Below are 18,175 nucleotides of genomic sequence, written 5' to 3'. Positions count from 1 at the left end.
TTGTGTTGCGTCAAGTTTTGGAACCTACCGATAAGGAATATCTCAACCTTACTGCTCATGACAAGCTTAGCTATGAGTTCAACGCCACAATGGGAATCGGTGCAATTTCTGTTTGCAAACCAAATACAGGGCGATGCGTTTGGAGTCCAGCTACTCTCACTCCAAGGAGTGGCATAAGAAATTCTTCTTTGTGTCTAGTACAAGCTGGGAGTTTCCCGCAAGTGAAGCCAACCGCCAAGAATTTCCAGTTCGGGTATTATAGGGAATTATTGATGAGGACCGTGAGTTTAGTGTGGTGCTTTGCTTTTCAATCGAGAGAAGGCCCGCCTACAACAAGTTTGCGCTTAGATTGAACAAAATCCTGCATAGCAACATTTTTTTACTGAAGTGAATATTGACGGATTTTTAGTTATGCCGAGCCGCTCCTATGTCCTTGGTCGCCACTTTTTGAAGGGGTCGTCTACTCCTCGCATATAGAAAACGCCCCCTTCTGTTCGACTGAAGTAGAAAGGTAAGAAGCCTTGCTAGGATAGTGACTCGGTTCACGAAGTAGATAAAGTCCATAGTGAGTCAAGCATTGATCACAAGGTTTCCATTCCTCCAGATGGTGTTGAACAACAAAGGTGGGTTTCATCTCCATATTGAGGCAGTCGATCGGTCCAACTGGTTTTACCCACTTTTAATAGCTTGGAAGAGATTCTAAAGCAAGCGTAGGCTGACCTGCATTGGTTTTGGACGCTAAGTCCCCTGAGCTAGGCTACTCACAAGTTCATCAGCCATCACCAACTCATGATCGCCTGGTTGAGACCCTTGACCAAGATGAGGAAGATATCGATGTGGTACTACATTATGCATTTCTAGAGTCCGCGCCCAAGGGTTCTATGGGTCCCTTTCCCAAGGTGCCCTGTAAGGATATCAAGGGAATGTCTTCGGTTCTAGGAGATCAGGTTGGAGAGCATGGGTTGGAAAGGAGATTTATCTTAACATGATTATGATGCCTCTTCACTGTCTATCCCCCTCCACAATTGTTGGCAGGGAAACTTTCGATTTCCCATTTGTTTATCATGGATTATCTCGTGATGATCCTTTGAGTGTTGACCTTAGCGAGGGTCGGATATCTTTACCTTCCTTGCCCTTTAGTACTTCTCCTTTTGGTGGGGTAGTTTTTCCTCCCACCAATCTAGAGGAGAGTTTGGCCCAGGTCCTTCCCTCAGGTGATACTAAATAACCTGGGGAGGGCAGACTTGAAATTCCGTCCAACGCCACCTTCTCTCCACAATCACCTCAGGCATTAGTGCCTCATTGTTTCGGGCAAGCGAGCTCCTCTAGGCCTTTGTTTGTTGGTGGGGAACTCAATTTTCAAGGTTTACCTGGCCCCTCTGGGTCTCATTTATGGGGCTTACCCCACGACCCCATGAGCTCATAGCCATATGGAAGAGTCAGTTCATGATGCCACATGTAGACTAAGGAGTTTTTTTTTTTAGGGGGGGGGGGTCTTCAGCAAGCCCTTTTACTCTAGTTGCTATATTATCTTTCTTCCCATTACATAATCTTAATTGGCTTCATGCCCCATGGGTCGATCAACTTGCACCAATAAAATAAGAAGGGCTTGGTATGGTGAGAGTTACCTCCGATGTCTAAGTCAGAATAAAGTGTGGAGTATTTCAGTTCTCAGATCATCTAGAAGTTACCTCTATCATGTGTTTTGACCTCTATTTATATAGGCAGTGTTCAATTAGCAATGCTTATCTTATGGCTTGACCCTCTCTAATCTTTGTTGGACTCCAGGCCGTTAGGGCTTCAAATCTACTTGTGTGGCGAATACCATGCTGAGAGGAATTAATATGTTGGGCGAATATCATGGACGAGTATCACACTGGAGATTATTAGTATTACTTCTTACCCGTTTAGTCATTAAATCACTATTAATGATGATTGGATTTGAATTTTGTACTAGTGCATTTTGGCGGTCGTAGCCTTGGTTTCTACTTAACATACTTTTGTCTCAGGATTCATGGGCCGTCATGCCATAGGGTTTAGCCCATTTCCTTTGAGGGAATATCTACCTAGCAGACTTGATTGGATATTGTACAAAGTTAGATATTAGTTTTTTTTAATCTAAATAAAAGGAAATTTCAACTCAAAATTAAGAGAAATCGACACTTGATTAGCTACTACACATCAAACTTTCATGTTTATGGGCCATAAAATGATGACATACATTTGGGACATCTGTAATGCTTTCATCGTTTTTCTCTGCAGAAATACTATCAACCACTAGAGGACAAGTCAAACTATAAACCCAAAGCCAGGAAGAGAAACCCTCATTTTCAAAGATAATGATAGTGACTGATACGATTTATATGTTGAAAGAATCCCATCAAGTTCTTGAGATAAATCAAAACTATAATAGGAAATGCAGTACCATGTTTCTTCTTCCAATTTAGAGTAAAGTTCTGTAACACCCGAGCCCAGTCAAGCAGCTTTACAAAATTTTTGGGCTTATAGTAATGAAAAACTATTTGGGATTGCGAGTAAAAAAAAAAAAAAATTGGTATAGAGCTTGGGCTTAAGATATTTTTGGCGGAGTATAATTTTTCAGTAGGTTTGGTAATTAGGTTTAAAATCTTTTAATGGACCAAGTATATTTTCACCCAAAAATTTTATGGGACAAGTGTATTTTTTTTCTTTTAGGTCGAGTCGGGGCCTAAAACTTAAGGTAAAAGCCCATGCAATAATCCCATGCATGATTCAAGACGTGGGCCAAGTATATAAATATATATATATATATATATATATATATATATTAGGCTTAAGAGCCAGGCCCATGGAAACGACTTCCAACTCCGTCGCACGGTTTACGTCCATTTTTCCTTTTTCATGCAGTCCCTCCATCATTTTCTCTAGGTTTTTATGTCTTTACTACATTTATCTTATATATATAATGCGCTCGTCCTCCTCTTCCCAGAATATCAAACTGAGACCTCCACTCCAACCGTCTCACCACCTTCATGTAGCCACAACCCAGCCACTGCAACTCCACGCACGGAAGCTCCAGCTTTCCTTCTCCCCGTCGTCGTTGGCCATTGCCCAACCCTTGTAAAACTGCAAGCCTTGGTTGCGTTCAGTAGCCTCATCATCCCCATAGCCAAGCCAACGGGTCGCTACTCCACTAAAACTCAGTCCACCACTCTAGTCGTGCGCCACCACCCTCTCCGCGAAAATCACCACCTCTGTTTGCACTACCGAAAAGCAGAGCACCATACCTCTGTTTTTCTCACTCAAAACAGAGAGTTCTTACCACCGGACAACTGCATCACACCAGCCACTCCAAGCCGTTGCCACCCGCACAAAAAAGTCTTCAGACACCCACATGCCACCTTAGCCCGTAGCAACCCCTCATGGTAAGTACCTCTCTCAGTTACTCCCTCCTTTCTCTCTGCCCACTCTCGCGCTCGCCTTTCCCTTTCCTTCTCTCGTACTCAGCCCAGCTCGACGGCATCTCCGAGCACTCCAGCTCTTCAGCCGCGCCACCACAATCTCTCCAGCCAGCCCTGTCGTGCCTTACCTCTCCACGCGTGCCTCAGTTTCTCTTAGGTAAGCCATGCCGCCGCATACATGTTTTTATCTCCGTGTATGTGTTCATTTGGCTTTCATGTTCTTATAAGTTATACATATATATATATATATGTAACTACGTTAACCTAATAGAAGGAAGTGCTATTACTGTTTTACCCCTTAGCGTATGCCTCCAGATTTATTGTTTAGGCTTAGTTTAAATGAGTTTTGTTTAAGTCTCAAAAATATTATATTTGTGTAGATAATTTTTTGATAATATTGTTAATAAAAGGAAGTAAACCTAATTTTTTTAGAGATGAGTTTTTCATGACTTATTTTATGGGAATTTTTAGTAGCCAAAGTATTCTATTAATTTATAATACGTTGTTGGTATTTTAGATATTTTAAACATTAATATTTATTGAGTTTCGTAATTATCATAATACTTATTCGATAAATTTCTTCTTCTGTACGAATTCGATTGAGTGAATATTGATGGTTTTAGAAACTGAATGTATTTTAGGAATTATGAGAATTTTAGGTTTTAAGGTTTTAAAAATAGGTTCTTTTAGCATTTTTTAAGTTTAAATATCGAAATATGTGGTTAATTGAAAATTTACGGGAATTATGTGACTTTTATAGGTGACAATTAATATTTGTTCATATTGTTGAGGAAATTTTTTGAAAGACTAAGGAGTTCAGGTAAGCGGGGTTCATGTACTACACTTTGCATAAAATAAAATGATTTGAGATTAATTTTAGAAAATATGCATGTTTTGTTATGAAAAGAAATTTTGAAACGACCTCAGTTATTTGTTCTGCATTACTCATAAAATTTTGTATAAGAAAGAAATATTTTCTGTCATGACTGGTGTAGACATGAGCTTATTTTGAAATTTTGTTTTCGAACTGTGCAAAAGAGAACGAATATGAAATTTTGTGCATAAATTATATTTTTGTGATCTGATTTTGTTCTATTCTGAAAAGATTCTGTACTTTGATATGATAAGATGTGATTTCTGAAACCTCTGGCATGCCATTCTATTTCTGTTCTGACCTTACCACGGGTGTAACACTGTGACCTCTATTTGAGTTGGTATCAATTTTTCTGTTTCTGGTGCACCCACTTTGGAAACAAAGTGGTTTTCTGCGTGGTCTTTCCTATGTGCACACTCGGAGCTCCGAAAATGATAAGATGAAGATTCACATTCTGTTTCTACTTGGTTGGCCGCCGGGGTTTGCCTAATCCTACCACGGGCGTTAAACATGGAATTTTGTTCTGATACGATGTTTCAGTTATGCTGTGCCAAGGGAATTTTGAATAAAAATAATTTTTTGAACTTTCGCTCTGATATTTTTTATAGCATGTTCTGACTCTACATTTTGAAAATAAAAAGTGTTTTGTTTTGCATTCTAAACTTTGTAAATGCTCATGTTTGTATACTAGTATATGTTCTCTGCTTACTGAATTGTTAATAACTCACTCATTTTCTCCATAATATGTTTCAGATAATTTTGATACAACAGCTAGAAGTCAGGAATAGGGAGTACTTGCAAGTTTTGTTGATCATAAAAGACTAAGTGCCTTAGGGTACAAGGATTTTTGGAGAGTCTTTTGGTAGTGTTGATATTTCATGTTACTTTTGGTATTTTGAGTATTGGATATTCCTAGTCCTTATGGAAATGTTTATGTATATTAGTGAGACACTTCTGATGTGCCCTTATGTAGAAACTTGGATATTTGTATTGGACAAATAGGTTATTATGTTATGGAGATTCTGGTTTATTTTAAAAGTGTTGTTGGAGATGATTTTAGTTTACATGAGTTAACTTCCGAACTCACAGGGACGGGGTGTTACAAGTTCATTAATTTATGTGTACCCAATTTTTTGTTTTCATCATTAAAAATGAAAAAACCGCATGTGATTTTAAAAGCACATTTCTTTGTATAGAGATCTTTGGTTAGTTTTGGGGGCACGAATGATACAAATTCTATGGTTGGTGTTGGTGGCAATAGCGCAAGGGTAAACATGAGAGATGCAACCCAAAAAGTCTTAGAGCACTAATAATGAGATGGTTATAGTCAGATTTTGGCCAAAATTTAACTAAATTATATAAATTATATATACACCAAACTCAACAAATGTACATTATTTTTAACCAACACCAAGCTCACTAGCCAATTTGGCCAGCCCAAGTTGCTGGCCAAATGATATTTTAAACATAAAATATTCCTTCCTACTTCATCTTCATCGCCTGCCAAAGCAAAAAAAACACTCAAGAAAAATCCACACCATTCCTTAGAGCACATCGACTTCTCCCATACATTCCTTGGAGCAGTTTGACGCAACCATCAGCCATCAACAAGCCAGGGCACTTCGACATAGCCATCAACACTTTTGATAAGCCCATGCAACCATAAGCAAGCCATCTATTTCTCTCTCTCTCTCTCTCTCTCTGTTCTTTTTTACAGGACCTTGGTCTATCTCTTGTGGTTTTTTTATTTGATTTGTTCATTCTATTTGATTGTTGTTTCAAGGTTTTAAGGCTGATTTGAGATTTGTTTGGTTGAAATATGAGATTGGGTGTTGATGGGGTTAGACAGAGATGAATTTCCTTTCAAGCAAAATTTGTTTCTCTAGTTGTAGGGAATTTCCCCATGGCTTGTGAGGAATTTTATTGGTTAGAATCCAAGGCAATTTGGATACAATCCCGAGTTCTCAACTTCTTGGTTTCCCTCTCTTTCTATGTCTCAATGAACTTCTAAATACAATTAGAATTAAAATAAATGAAAATGTTAAAATCAATATTTTAATAAAATTGTGATAGGTTTGGAGAGTTTCTTATTTAATGTTGTTGAAAAGTGACTAGCTAAATTTATAAAAGTGAATTTTCTAGTCAAAATTTGGTCAAATTTTAACTAGGTCACTACTTAGAGCTTAGTAGTGAGCTAGACATAGTTAGATTTTGGCCAAAATTTAGCTAACTTGTTTAAAATACATCTACATCAAACTCAGGCCAAAATCTAGCTAACTTGTTTAAAATACATCTACATCAAACTCAACACATCTACAGTAATTTTGGCCATCATATTTTTAATTGGCTAAATCTAGTCAGCTCATATTGCCGGCCAAATCATTTTTTGGCCATAAAATATTCTTCCTGCTTGTATGTTCACCCCGCGCGAAAGGCTTTTCTTCTCCACAAAGCATCTCTTGGAAAAGACCAAATATGCTAAAATCTCCCAAAAACATAGAACAACCGTAGCCAATCTCTCCAAAACATCTCTTCAACCATCGTTGATGTTTGCAACCATCATCGTCAAACGCCTTCCAATAAGCCCACGCTGTTATTGGCTCTCCTTTTTTTTTTTTTCTATTCTTTTTCTCCAGACCCTTTCCCCATTGCTTAATAGCTTTTGGTTGTTGATTTGAGATTTTTTTTTTTATTGATATATGATTTTTTTGGTTGAGATTTCAAAACCTCTAACTTCGAAGTCATTATATAGTTTAAATTATAAATTAAAATTTATATATATAACAATAATTTAAAAATTGATAACATAGTTTAAATTTATTAGACTTGTTTACAAGAGTGTCAGACTTATTCACAAGACTGTATTGCATTGACCTTCTAGGCCAACCTATATAGGAGGTCAATGCAATACATGTATAATTTTGTGAACAAGTCTAACAAATTGTAATATATATTTATATATATAATATATAAATATATATATATTTTTTATATATAAATAATAAATATATAAGTGGGGGGCGGGACGAGATTGGGCCTTGCCCGCCCCCCGCCCCTGCTAAGGGCCCAGATGCAAGGCGGACGGGGGCAGAACCACGCTGCCCATCTCTACATACTATCCAAGATGTCCCTTTCTACAATGGTCTTCCCTTTCTACTTCATTTCTCCAATTTAGCAATCTAACAACATACGTCAATCGAAATATAGATTTCACAGAAAAACTTGAATTAAAGTGAAAAAAATTGTTAAAAATATGTTATGTTTTGTAGTGGAGAAATATAGTCTTAAAACAATATATCCGTTGAAAAAATTTGACCGTTAAAAATTATATATGTTGAAATAATATGAACTTTAAAAACTTAATGTGCGAATAAATATTCTAATTACCATTAGAATTAAAATAAATAAAAATTTCAAAATCAATATTTTAATAGAATAGTGATAGATTTAGAGTTTGTTATTTGATGTTGAAAAATGGTTAGCTAAATTTGAAAAAGTGAATTTCCAAGCCAAAATTAGACCAAAGGATGGCTATAGCACTACTAGTGCTCTAAAACAAGCAAAAGCGCAGCAGTGGAAGTATTTGCTAAATCGGCAGCAGAAGTGACCAAAGATGGAGAGAGTCTCTCATGAAGACGAATCTGATGCAGATATACCATTGCACCGCTAACATGACAATAGTTGATTTGCAAGATAGGTTTACAAATTCTAATTTTAAAGTTTTTCGAACTGATATCCTAGTGGAGTGGTGTAATATAGAATTTTTCTTATCAACATTCTTTCAAACTGCAGACATAAGATATTGAATGTGAGTCACCATTACCAAGGGAAAAAAACAAAATGAATTGCTTGTTTCTCAAGTTGCCAAACCATCAACCACAAGAAGTTCAGCGAAGGTCGTCTCGCCACATCCAATCCTTGCAATGTCTGTAAAATAAATTCTCATCCATGTCGGTACATCTAGGGGAGTTTGGAGCAACTATTTTTTGCAACTGCAAGGTAATCCCTAACAAATATACATACTGTAAAAGCATCAATTCAAAGAACTCTGAAACTGATTGAGGAAAAGAAGCTCACATGTAAGTATACTGGTAATTTTGTGTTGTCCCATGTAAGTGCACTGGTAATGTCATTCATACCTTTTTGTGCATAAAAATGTAGCAAGTGCTCATTCCTGCTTTAGTCCTACCCTTGGCTTAACATGGTACAAGAGCCGCTTATCAATATCATCACCAAAAAGGATGTGACTGAGGTAAAGGGCATTAAATAGGCAGAGATAGTCTTTCTTGAATCCAATTAACAGCAATGGAAACAACAGAATTTATACAGAATTAGATGCTGTACGATCAAGGTAAGGAGAATGAGTGCAGAGAAGGTTTAATTTGGGTCTAACTAACAGAAACAGGATGAATGCAACAGTCTAGTTCAAGGGTTTGAAATGTGCAAGTAATTCTGAAGAAAAGAAAAGTCTGAAGATGACCCATTCACTCACATCTTCAAAAGTGCATAACCATGTGTCCATGCGCACACGCACAAAGGGAGAGATGGAGAAGTTATACTCTGATATGTATGTCAACGAGGCAAGGCACCCATAAAAAAACTTGACAATGCACCTAAATGGTTCTTATCCAACACACCATGTGATAGCACCTTGCATTTGATGGATTCAAGACATGCTGATCCAAACAAAAATAGCAAGTGTATTGGCAATTCAAAGAAGCAACAATTACCAGGTTCCCCCACAAAAAGCCTCAAGAAAATACTATTTTAGTTCATGGAACTTGAAATTGATCACAAATTAAATCACATTGTGTCAAAAAACAAAAAGTCAGAAAGTGTGATCAACAATCCCCACGGTACCACTGCTTTACATACAAACTTTACCATCTGAGGGGGAAACTGCACTAAAAATAACGGGAATCAGAGAATTTGAGACATTCACTCTGGCATCTCCTTAAGCAGACGTCATTCCAGTTTGGCACTTGATGTTGGTTTACACAAACAGTGCGAGCGCAGGCATCAGCACATGCATCAAGTTCAGACACACCACAGACAGTAACACAAGTATCAGGAATTGGGTCCTTTGAGAAGGCACCAACCTTTTTTAACATTCTCTTTGATGTACACACCCTTTCACAGACAAATATGTCATCAGGGCTCTTTTCCCTACCCCTGGCACTCTTTAACCTCTGCTCTTCAGCATGTCTATTCTTCATTCTAAAAGCGTTCCCAGCAATAACAGCTGGGATAGCAGCCCCCAATAGGGACCACCACACTTCCACCATCACCGATTCAGTGGTCAAGCTCCTCCTCTTCTTCTAATCTTCTGCATTCATTTAACAAACAAAGGGAAAAGAGTTGGCAACTTCGGGGTTCATCTACTCTTTGTTTTAATCATCAGGGCACACTTATAGAAAAAAGTCGGCAGCGCACAAACTAATATAAGAAAATTCGCCAGAGATTTTGGCATAGAACATAAATATAAAGACGAGCAGAAAAATCATATTTGCAAGTTTAATAAACCAATGCAAACTTCAAGGTATTCCGAGCTGTATAACTAGTTCTCCAAACTTTAGACACCCATTGTTCCACCTTTTTTTAAGTTCGTTCAGGGTGATACAATTTCTGCGGCCAAACCTAACAAACTATTACAAATTAAACCAAAATCCAAGTTATTGAATAATAAAACTCATCAAAGAGTGTAAATTTGTGGGGTTTAATTACAGTCCTGAAGAAAATTAAATTTGAAAACGAGTGAACGAATAAAAAACCTAGAACAAAGAGAAATTGACTTGTTCAATCGGCCACCCTTTTCATAGTGGGTGCAAGAGAATAAACTGGAACTCAAATGAGGCATTGGGGTTCCGGGTTGTTACAAATGGAAAAGATAAATATGCTTATAGAGAAAACGTAGAAGATCAAATTCACAAAACCGTAGCATCCAATAGGGCGAAACTAACAGGAGATTAATCTGTTACGTAGTTCAGTTTTTGAAGACCCAAAATCCACCAATGTTGAAGCACAGAGAGAGAGAGAGAGAGAGAGGAGAGAGAGAGAGGTCAAACCTGGAACTGAGGAGACTGCTAACGGCCGAGCTTGGAAAGGTGGAGAAAGAGCGGCAAATAACTTTCCATCCCCAAAAATATAGTGGCAAATAAATAAGGTTTTAGAGCGGTTTGTTGAGATAGTTATAAAAATTAAAATTGAATAAAATATTATAAAAATATTATTTTGTAATATTATTATTATTTTATAATTTAAAAAATTTGAATTATTTATTATATTTTGTATGAAAATTTAAAAAAATTGTAATAATTAAAATAAGATGTGATGAAATACTTATTGTATCTAAGCAGGACTATTTTTGACTAATAAATTTAGAGTGTTGCTATAGAACGGTCCAGGTTAATTAGCCGCACAGCACACCATTGAGTTGACGTCTCCTTTTTCATTTCTTTTTTTTTTTTACAGCGTACTCATGTTTTTTTAATGTTTTAAATAAAAAAAATTAAAATGCATTTAGAATAAAAAAAACTCTGTATTTCAGTTAGTTCATTTCCCCCCTTCTTCTATTTTTCTCTTTTTCAATCTAAACGACAAGGATTTGTGTAGATCTTCATATGCAGCCATTGTAATTTGGAAAACTCTAAAGCCAAGCGAGTTGGTGTACCGATTGCACACCAAATGCTGATGTGGTTGTACCGTTTAATGAAATAGTGCGTTTTAATTTGACAAGAAGATCACGTTTTAGGCAGAATGGGTAGGGCAGAAACGGTGTGGATTTGAGGTATAAGGTAGCGGCAAAATTGGTATGTAGCAGGATTTCGAAATTTTGAATCCACTTACTAAAGCGGTGCATTTAATCCATTCACTAAAGTGAAATTGAAACCCTAACTCTTTCGTATGCATCTCATCCCACACCCTTCCCCTTCTCCTTCTCCTTCCCCTTCCCCTTCCCCTCTCCTTCATACATTTTCCACTAGATTTCTCTTCTCCTTCATCCATTCCCACACCCTTCACCTTCTCCCTCATCCATTCTGTACCCTTCTCCCAACTTTCATTTAGAAAAACCCTAACTCAAACAGTTTTGTCCCTTCCTTGGGAGTTTTCGTCGTCCAGAAGCCCCCTCCTGTCGAGCCCAGGCCGAGCATCCGTTCTCCTCCACGTCACGCCTCCTGCAGTGTGGACACCGTTCAACGACGCCTTCTTAGGTGAGGATCTCTCTCCTTTGCCTCTCTCTAGCTCTTTGTGTCTCAGATTTTTGCGATTTGGGTGAATAACAACATTAGGCGACTGTACCTCCAGGTAAGCCTCCGGATATTCGAAACCAATGAGAATACTTTGCTCCAAATCAATATCATACATCCTTTGAGGCATTTCACCAAATAGTTTGTAGCCTCTCTTGTTTTAAACTTCAATACGGAGCAAGTTTAAATTGAAACTTTAATTAGGCAGTAATCTAAAATTCGATGGTGTATTTAAGAATGTGGTGGTAGATTGGAAGAGTTAATTGTAATATATGCGCATTTATATCATTCAATATCTTGAAATTACACAAAAGCTTTGTCTAGAGTATTCTAAGATTACAGGATAATCTAAAAAGATTTATAAAAAAAAAAGACAGATTCGATAATTTATACATAATCACTTGTGTTAGGGGCTTGAAAATGGCTCAAGCTTTGCAATTATTTGTCAAACCATTTCCGCATTCTTATAGCATTTCAAAGAAGAGTAGTTTTTATTTTTGGTGTGCTTATGTTCGATTTTGAGTTGTGAAAATATAATGTATTGATTTAACTCTTTTTTTTTTTTATAGGTAAACGTACAAGTGAGAGTTGAAATCTCTTAAACGAGAAAGGATATGATATATTTTTCTTGGTGAAGTGATGGAGTAGGTTGGGATTATGCTCTTACAGTGATCAGTGATGGAGTAGGGCTGCAGTGTCGTGGATGTATTTCATATGTGTATTAATATGATTGCTACTTTAATTTAGCCCAGTAGATGAAAAAAGAATTGATGTAATTATGAATTGTAAGATCTTTTGTAATGAACATTTGTATTGTGTTTTGTAATACTATATTCAACTGATTTGCACATAAAATTTGGGATTATAGCTATCGACTATTTATGTTGATAAAGGATAGTTTTGCAGGTACTCTTGTAACTCCAGCCCTTCTGGGAAAGGGTTTCTACAAGCAAGATTTCACGTGTGCTCCAAATGGGTTAATTTGGACAAGGCATGTAAATAGGTGTTCAGCTTTAGTGCTCATGTGAGCAATATTCTTTGCAATGATAATATTGATGTTCTAATGGCATGTAGTATTCATTATGACTAATAACACAACTTTTTTTTGCAACTTTTTTAACAAGTCTATTTTAAATGGTTGGTGGTTTTCTCATCATTGCAGTTGACGCAAATTATAATCATGTTACCAAACGTTGCATAGCAATTGGGACCAGAAATTAAAAAAAAAGAATTCATAAATCACACACAACTCGCAAGCCACTTGAAAACATCACTAATGGAGAAACCTGAAATAAACTTTTCTGGGATTTCATTGATGAACAAATAAAATTTGTATAATTTCATCCACTTAGTATATAAACTTACCACTTAGTGGGATCTAAATAGTCCCATTTTCTTAATTATGCACAAGGCTACAAGATTCTAATTATGAACAAGTCTCATCATTGCTCATCATCCCACCATGATTGCAAACTTTTATCCTGTTGAACTCCTATGCCACCTTGCTGCTTGATCCACTTGTTCCAATCTTTCCAGTCATCTACTATCTAAGGATTGAAGGTTTCGCACTGAAGAAGAAAGGCTTTCTCCAGTCCACTAAGAACAAGGTAGAGTTGCCCGTAAAGGAACATATAGATTCCAATGATTGATATCTGTGGATTCCAACAGAAATGCACAACTTGACTACACAAAACAGTCAAATTCTAAAACAGTCATTAATTCCGGCCACTTCAATTTCTAAATGCACAACAAAAATGCACAAAAAAGTAGTCAGATCCTAAAAATGCAAAACAGTCACCTTTCGCTAATAGGGTCAAGCTTTTTACTAAAAAAAAAAAGGCATTATGAAACCCATTATGAATGACACATTCATTATCAAAGGCTCATTATATATGTGATTACTCAGTGTCGCTTAAATTCATTTAAGTGCCTTGAAAAAAAAAACCAGGGCATAAGGTGTACTTACCTTGCTACTTCGTCCATTCTGACATTACATAAGCAAAGGAATAATTATAGCCTTCAGCTGGAATGCTGACCAGCAGATCAATAAATTGCTCAACATTAGGGGAACTCATATAAACCAACATTTTAAAGGAAGAAACATTCCAGCCATAGCCCCACATAATCTACCATCCATATTGAATTCCATTGGCACAGAATTATAAAAAATGTTAACACTACAAAATCAAATAAGCTAACTTAAAATAAGCAACAAAATCGATCTAACATCACTACAATATCCTATACTAGCTTTTCCTCAAGTATATTGACTTATAACTATGGTTGTGTCCCAGACAAGCTATGGTTCCATATACCCAAAGTTGTACCTGTGAACCATTAAATAACAGTTAAAAACTCATCTACATGTAACTATATAATTCACTTTTGAGAGAGTGACCTAGTTAAAAAAGTTACACTTTCTTGAGTCTCATTGACTGCAAAACCAAGCTGGGTTCCACTAAATTCCAACACCTCTGTAGTATTTTGTGGCTGCTAACAATAGATAAAAAAAAAAAAAAAACTAGATTAATTTAAATAAAGAAATCAGTAAATCAAGGGCTGGTAACAATAGATTAAAAAAAAACTAGAAATCAGTAGTTCTATTTGAAGTTACTTAAGCCTTTAACTAGAACTACTTGTTAAAGCTAGCAAGTAGCAGAATTTATAGAATTCAAGTAATTAATAGAAAAATAAATGAAAACCCAAATAGAGAATCTTGACCTGAGAGAAGAATCTTCTTAACTAGAACTAGTTGTCAAAATGGCTGCACCTTTCAACGGGCTTGATCAGAAAAATCTAGGTGCAACCTTAAAACCTGCAAAAGGAAGAACACGGTCAAGAACAAATATTCAATGCCAAACACAAAAATGTGAACTATTAAGCACCGCATCTTGTTCAACTTGACAACAAAAAATTTCAGATCTAATCAATAGGAAGTGAAAACTATTAAATTAAATTGGAAAAAATAAAAATAAAAAAAATCCAAAAGCATCACAGATTTAGTTAATCAATACACAACCCAAATCAATGAATGCAAGAAATTAACATGAGCCCGTGCTAAAAGGGAAAAAAAGAAAAGGAAAACAAATGACCTGGAAAACGGAGATGATTAGATATACATGAAGATGGAATCGAGGGAGAAGTGGATTGAGAAGGGGGGCTAGATTTGGAGGCAATTTATGGATTTCTCTCTATTAGAATATTTTATATAGTAGTATGCCCCCATGCAGACATGCATTGAAAATTATTTTGCTAACTAAAACCTGCCAACAACCATATCCTCAACATCTCTCAGAAAATACTAACTAAAGGAGTCTGTCGCCGTCCCGTGCAGAGGAGCTGCCTACCTGCGTTAAGGAAGAGATTTAGAGGAGATGAATGCTTTGAGGATCAAGAAATTTGGGGGAGATGAAAATGCGGGCTACGTCGTTTTCCCTCCGAAAATGTTCTTTCTATTCTCCTTTGCGTTGTTTCTTTCATTTTTTTTTTCTTTTTTTTTTTTAAAAAAAAAATCTCTGACAAAACTCTCCACGTAAGCAGTCGGTATGTACCACCACTTGCACCAAAAAAATTGAGAAAACAGTGTGTTTTTATCTCCTTCTCCATTAGAACTTAACCCATTAGAATCTAGTACGGCTGCACAAAGAAATAGAGTATTACAAGAAATTTTCCGCCACCGACAAGTCTTCACAAGTCTCTCTTGCCACTGGCACTCACGTTAGATCTGGGTTTGGTTGTTTGATTTTCATGTCTCGTTGAAGTTATAAATATGAACTACGATTGGCTTTGTAGAGACCGCAACACAACACTTCTCCACCCACCTATAGAACACTGACTTTGGTCAATAAGAAATCAGATCCACCAAGGATAACAAGTCAAATATCGGGACCAGTGTGGCGTGACGGTTGATTTTGAGGTTAAGAATATCACTATAAGGTGAAATACCTTTACCAGCGATTCATTTTCGCTGGCAAAATCAACAAAATCACCGCCTATCACCTTTCCCAGCGATTTATAAATCGTTGGAGGTTTGCCGGTATTAAAGCCCACTTTTGATCTACTCCAACGAAAGCCAAAAATCGCCGGCAAATATTTTTTTACCGGTGAATTTTATTCGCCGCAAATAGTACATTTAATCACCGCAATTTCAAGATACAATTTAGTTGTTAATCGTTGGAAAATATTAATTCCAGCAATTCATTTCTATCGCTAAAAGAGGGAAAATCGTCGAAAATATACTTTCCCATCGATTTTTTGAAATCTCCGCAATAGAATTAACTATTTTGAAATAACAATCGCCGCGGGGGGTGGGGGGGAAATTTTGCGGTGCACACATTCGCTACTAAAACTAAAACAATCGCTGCAAAAAACTTTTTAATTGAAGTCCTAGACTGTTTCGTGTTAAAACGTGCGGTGAGTTGAAAATCGCTGTAAATAATGTCCATTTGCAGCGATTTTCTTTCCAGCAATTTATAGATCGCCGGTAAAGGACCTTTTTCTTGTAGTGTATAGTGAAGGCCACGTTGATTGGGGCACAGTACTCACGGGCACCCACATCTTCTACTCTAGAACCCAATATTTCTTGCACAATTCTGACTTTGTAGCTCTTGTTGGTTCAGCTAAGTTGACCAGCCCGCCTTTTCTTGGTGCCTTCCCCATAAGAAAGTTGCACACTGGGGCTTCAGAACCTGGTCCTACCGGACGTGCTGAGACTGCATAAATGAGACCCAAAAAAATCTAGGCCCAAGCAAAATAAATTTTGAGATTCCTGTTGGAGGAGAAAAACTGATATTCTATTCTAGAGGGAGAGAGGTGAGACTATTTCTGAAATTTTTCTAAGTGAATTACTTCTCAAGTGGCTTGCTTTGTGCCAATGCATACATGGGTATTTATAGGCTTGTAGATTCACCTAGCATTTACTCTAATACATGAACTTCCCTAGTACACAAATACCCAAGTACATGAATACCCCAAATACATAAATCTCCAAATACATGAATTACTTCTTTCAAGATGAACCTGGACTTTAGTTCATGAATATACTAAAAATGACTTTATTTAAGTTTATTATTTAGCACCTGCCTTTAAACTTAATTCTTGGTAACTTCGAGTGGCATCCGCAACTTGTTAAAAGTATCATATTTGAGAGGCTTCGTAAAAATATTTGCAACTTGATCATGAGTCTTCACAAATTTGACTTGTACTTCATTCTTGACAATGCATTCTCGAAGAAAATAAAATCTTGTATCAATATGCTTGCTTCTATCATGAAAGACCGGATTTTTCGCCAATGCAAGTGCCGACTTGTTATCAACAAAAATCTCAGTGGCTTCCTCTTGTGGCATGAGTAGTTCCTTCAATAACATTCTCAGCCAAATTGCATAACAAACACAAGATGTTGGAGCAATATATTCAGCTTCACATGTGGAGAGCGTTACAATTGGTTGCTTCTTAGAACTCTAAGTAAATGCCGTATTTCCCAAATAAAACACAAAACCGGTAGTGCTTTTCCGGTCATCCAAGTCTCCGGCCCAATCACTATCACTATACCCCACAAGCTTAAATTCATTAGAAAATGAATAAAGAAGTCCATAATCAATAGTACCTTTTAGATAACGTAGAATCCTCTTAGCCACTTTGAAATGCATTGTGCTTGGTGACTCCATATATCGGCTAACAAGTCCAACTCCATAAAGTATATCGGGTCTTGTGCAAGTCAAGTATCTCAAACTTCCAACAAGATTCTTGAATATTGTGGGGTCTACCTTCTCTCCTTCTTCATGCTTAGACATTTTCGCTCCACATTCAACTGAGGTGCTCACGGATTGACTATCTTCCATCTTAAATCTTTTGAGAATTTCCTTTACAAAACCTTCTTGAGAGATAAAAATTCCATCCTCCATTTGTTTGATCTCAATGCCAAGATAATAAGACATAAGACCAATATCGGTCATTTCAAATTCTCTCGTCATAGCTTTCTTAAATTCTCCAAACATGCTTGAATTGCTTCCAGTAAAAATTAAATCATCAACATATATGCAAACAAGCAAAATGTCTCCATTTTCACGCACCTTAGCATAGAGTGCATATTCATGCGGGCACTTGGTGAATCCATGCTCCTGAAAATATTTGTCAATTCGACTATTCCACGCCCTTGGCGCTTGTTTTAAGCCATACAAGGCTTTCTTTAACTTTAGCACTTATCTTCTTGCCCTTTGACCACATAACCCACAGGTTGCTCTACATAAACTTCTTCCTCAAGGATTCCATTCAGGAAAGCCGATTTGACATCCATTTGATAAATCCTCCACTTCTTTTGAGCTGCAAGAGAAATAATCATCCGGATCGTCTCTAATCGTGCAACAGGGGCAAAGACTTCTCCATAATCAATACCGGGACATTGGCTATATCCCTTGGCCACCAATCTCGCTTTGAATCTTTCTACTTCTCCCTTTGCATTCTTCTTTACTTTGAAAACCCATTTCACACCAATGGGCTTTTGTCCCTCTAGTAAAGTCGCCAATTCCCAAGTATCATTCTTCTTGATTGATTTGATCTCCTCATCCATGGCAATTCTCCACCTTTTCTCTTGTGTCGCTTCTTCAAAACCTATT

At 36.9% G+C, this 18,175-nt stretch overlaps 1 protein-coding gene and 2 long non-coding RNA genes across 4 annotated transcripts; 1 reads left to right on the top strand and 2 right to left on the bottom strand.

Moving 5' to 3' along the window:
* Positions 1-8,067: 8,067 nt before the first annotated feature.
* Positions 8,068-8,535, bottom strand: LOC121253704. The gene is made up of 2 exons (XR_005938433.1): positions 8,454-8,535; positions 8,068-8,336 (listed from the first exon to the last, which is right to left on the bottom strand). It is a non-coding gene; the product is annotated as an uncharacterized LOC121253704 (long non-coding RNA).
* A 3-nt stretch (positions 8,536-8,538) lies between these two features.
* Positions 8,539-10,491, bottom strand: LOC121253703 (uncharacterized protein At5g64816). Of its 2 annotated transcripts, XM_041153711.1 has the most exons (3): positions 10,380-10,491; positions 9,257-9,640; positions 8,539-8,990 (listed from the first exon to the last, which is right to left on the bottom strand). In XM_041153711.1, exons 2-3 carry the CDS (start codon positions 9,597-9,599, stop codon positions 8,887-8,889), a joined length of 447 nt encoding a protein of 148 aa, XP_041009645.1. In that variant the 5' UTR covers positions 9,600-9,640; positions 10,380-10,491; the 3' UTR covers positions 8,539-8,886. The 2 variants fall into 2 exon arrangements, with proteins under 2 accessions (XP_041009645.1, XP_041009646.1); XM_041153712.1 differs by lacking the exon at positions 8,539-8,990 and having other exon boundaries at positions 9,075-9,640.
* A 601-nt stretch (positions 10,492-11,092) lies between these two features.
* Positions 11,093-12,426, top strand: LOC121252777. The gene is made up of 2 exons (XR_005938278.1): positions 11,093-11,525; positions 12,131-12,426. It is a non-coding gene; the product is annotated as an uncharacterized LOC121252777 (long non-coding RNA).
* Positions 12,427-18,175: the final 5,749 nt, after the last annotated feature.

This window comes from Juglans microcarpa x Juglans regia, chromosome 2S (assembly GCF_004785595.1).
Source record: "Juglans microcarpa x Juglans regia isolate MS1-56 chromosome 2S, Jm3101_v1.0, whole genome shotgun sequence".
Taxonomy (NCBI): domain Eukaryota; kingdom Viridiplantae; phylum Streptophyta; class Magnoliopsida; order Fagales; family Juglandaceae; genus Juglans; species Juglans microcarpa x Juglans regia.
This window is presented reverse-complemented; position numbering and strand designations above follow the sequence as displayed.

Bases quoted from the DNA above. Each gene is read 5' to 3' on its own strand.
- LOC121253703 (XM_041153711.1), bottom strand. From the start codon at position 9,599: ATGGTGGAAGTGTGGTGGTCCCTATTGGGGGCTGCTATCCCAGCTGTT. The intron at 8,991-9,256 runs GTGAATGTCTCA...TGTTTGGATCAG, and splicing joins CTGCTTAAGGAGATGCCAGA to CATGTCTTGAATCCATCAAA.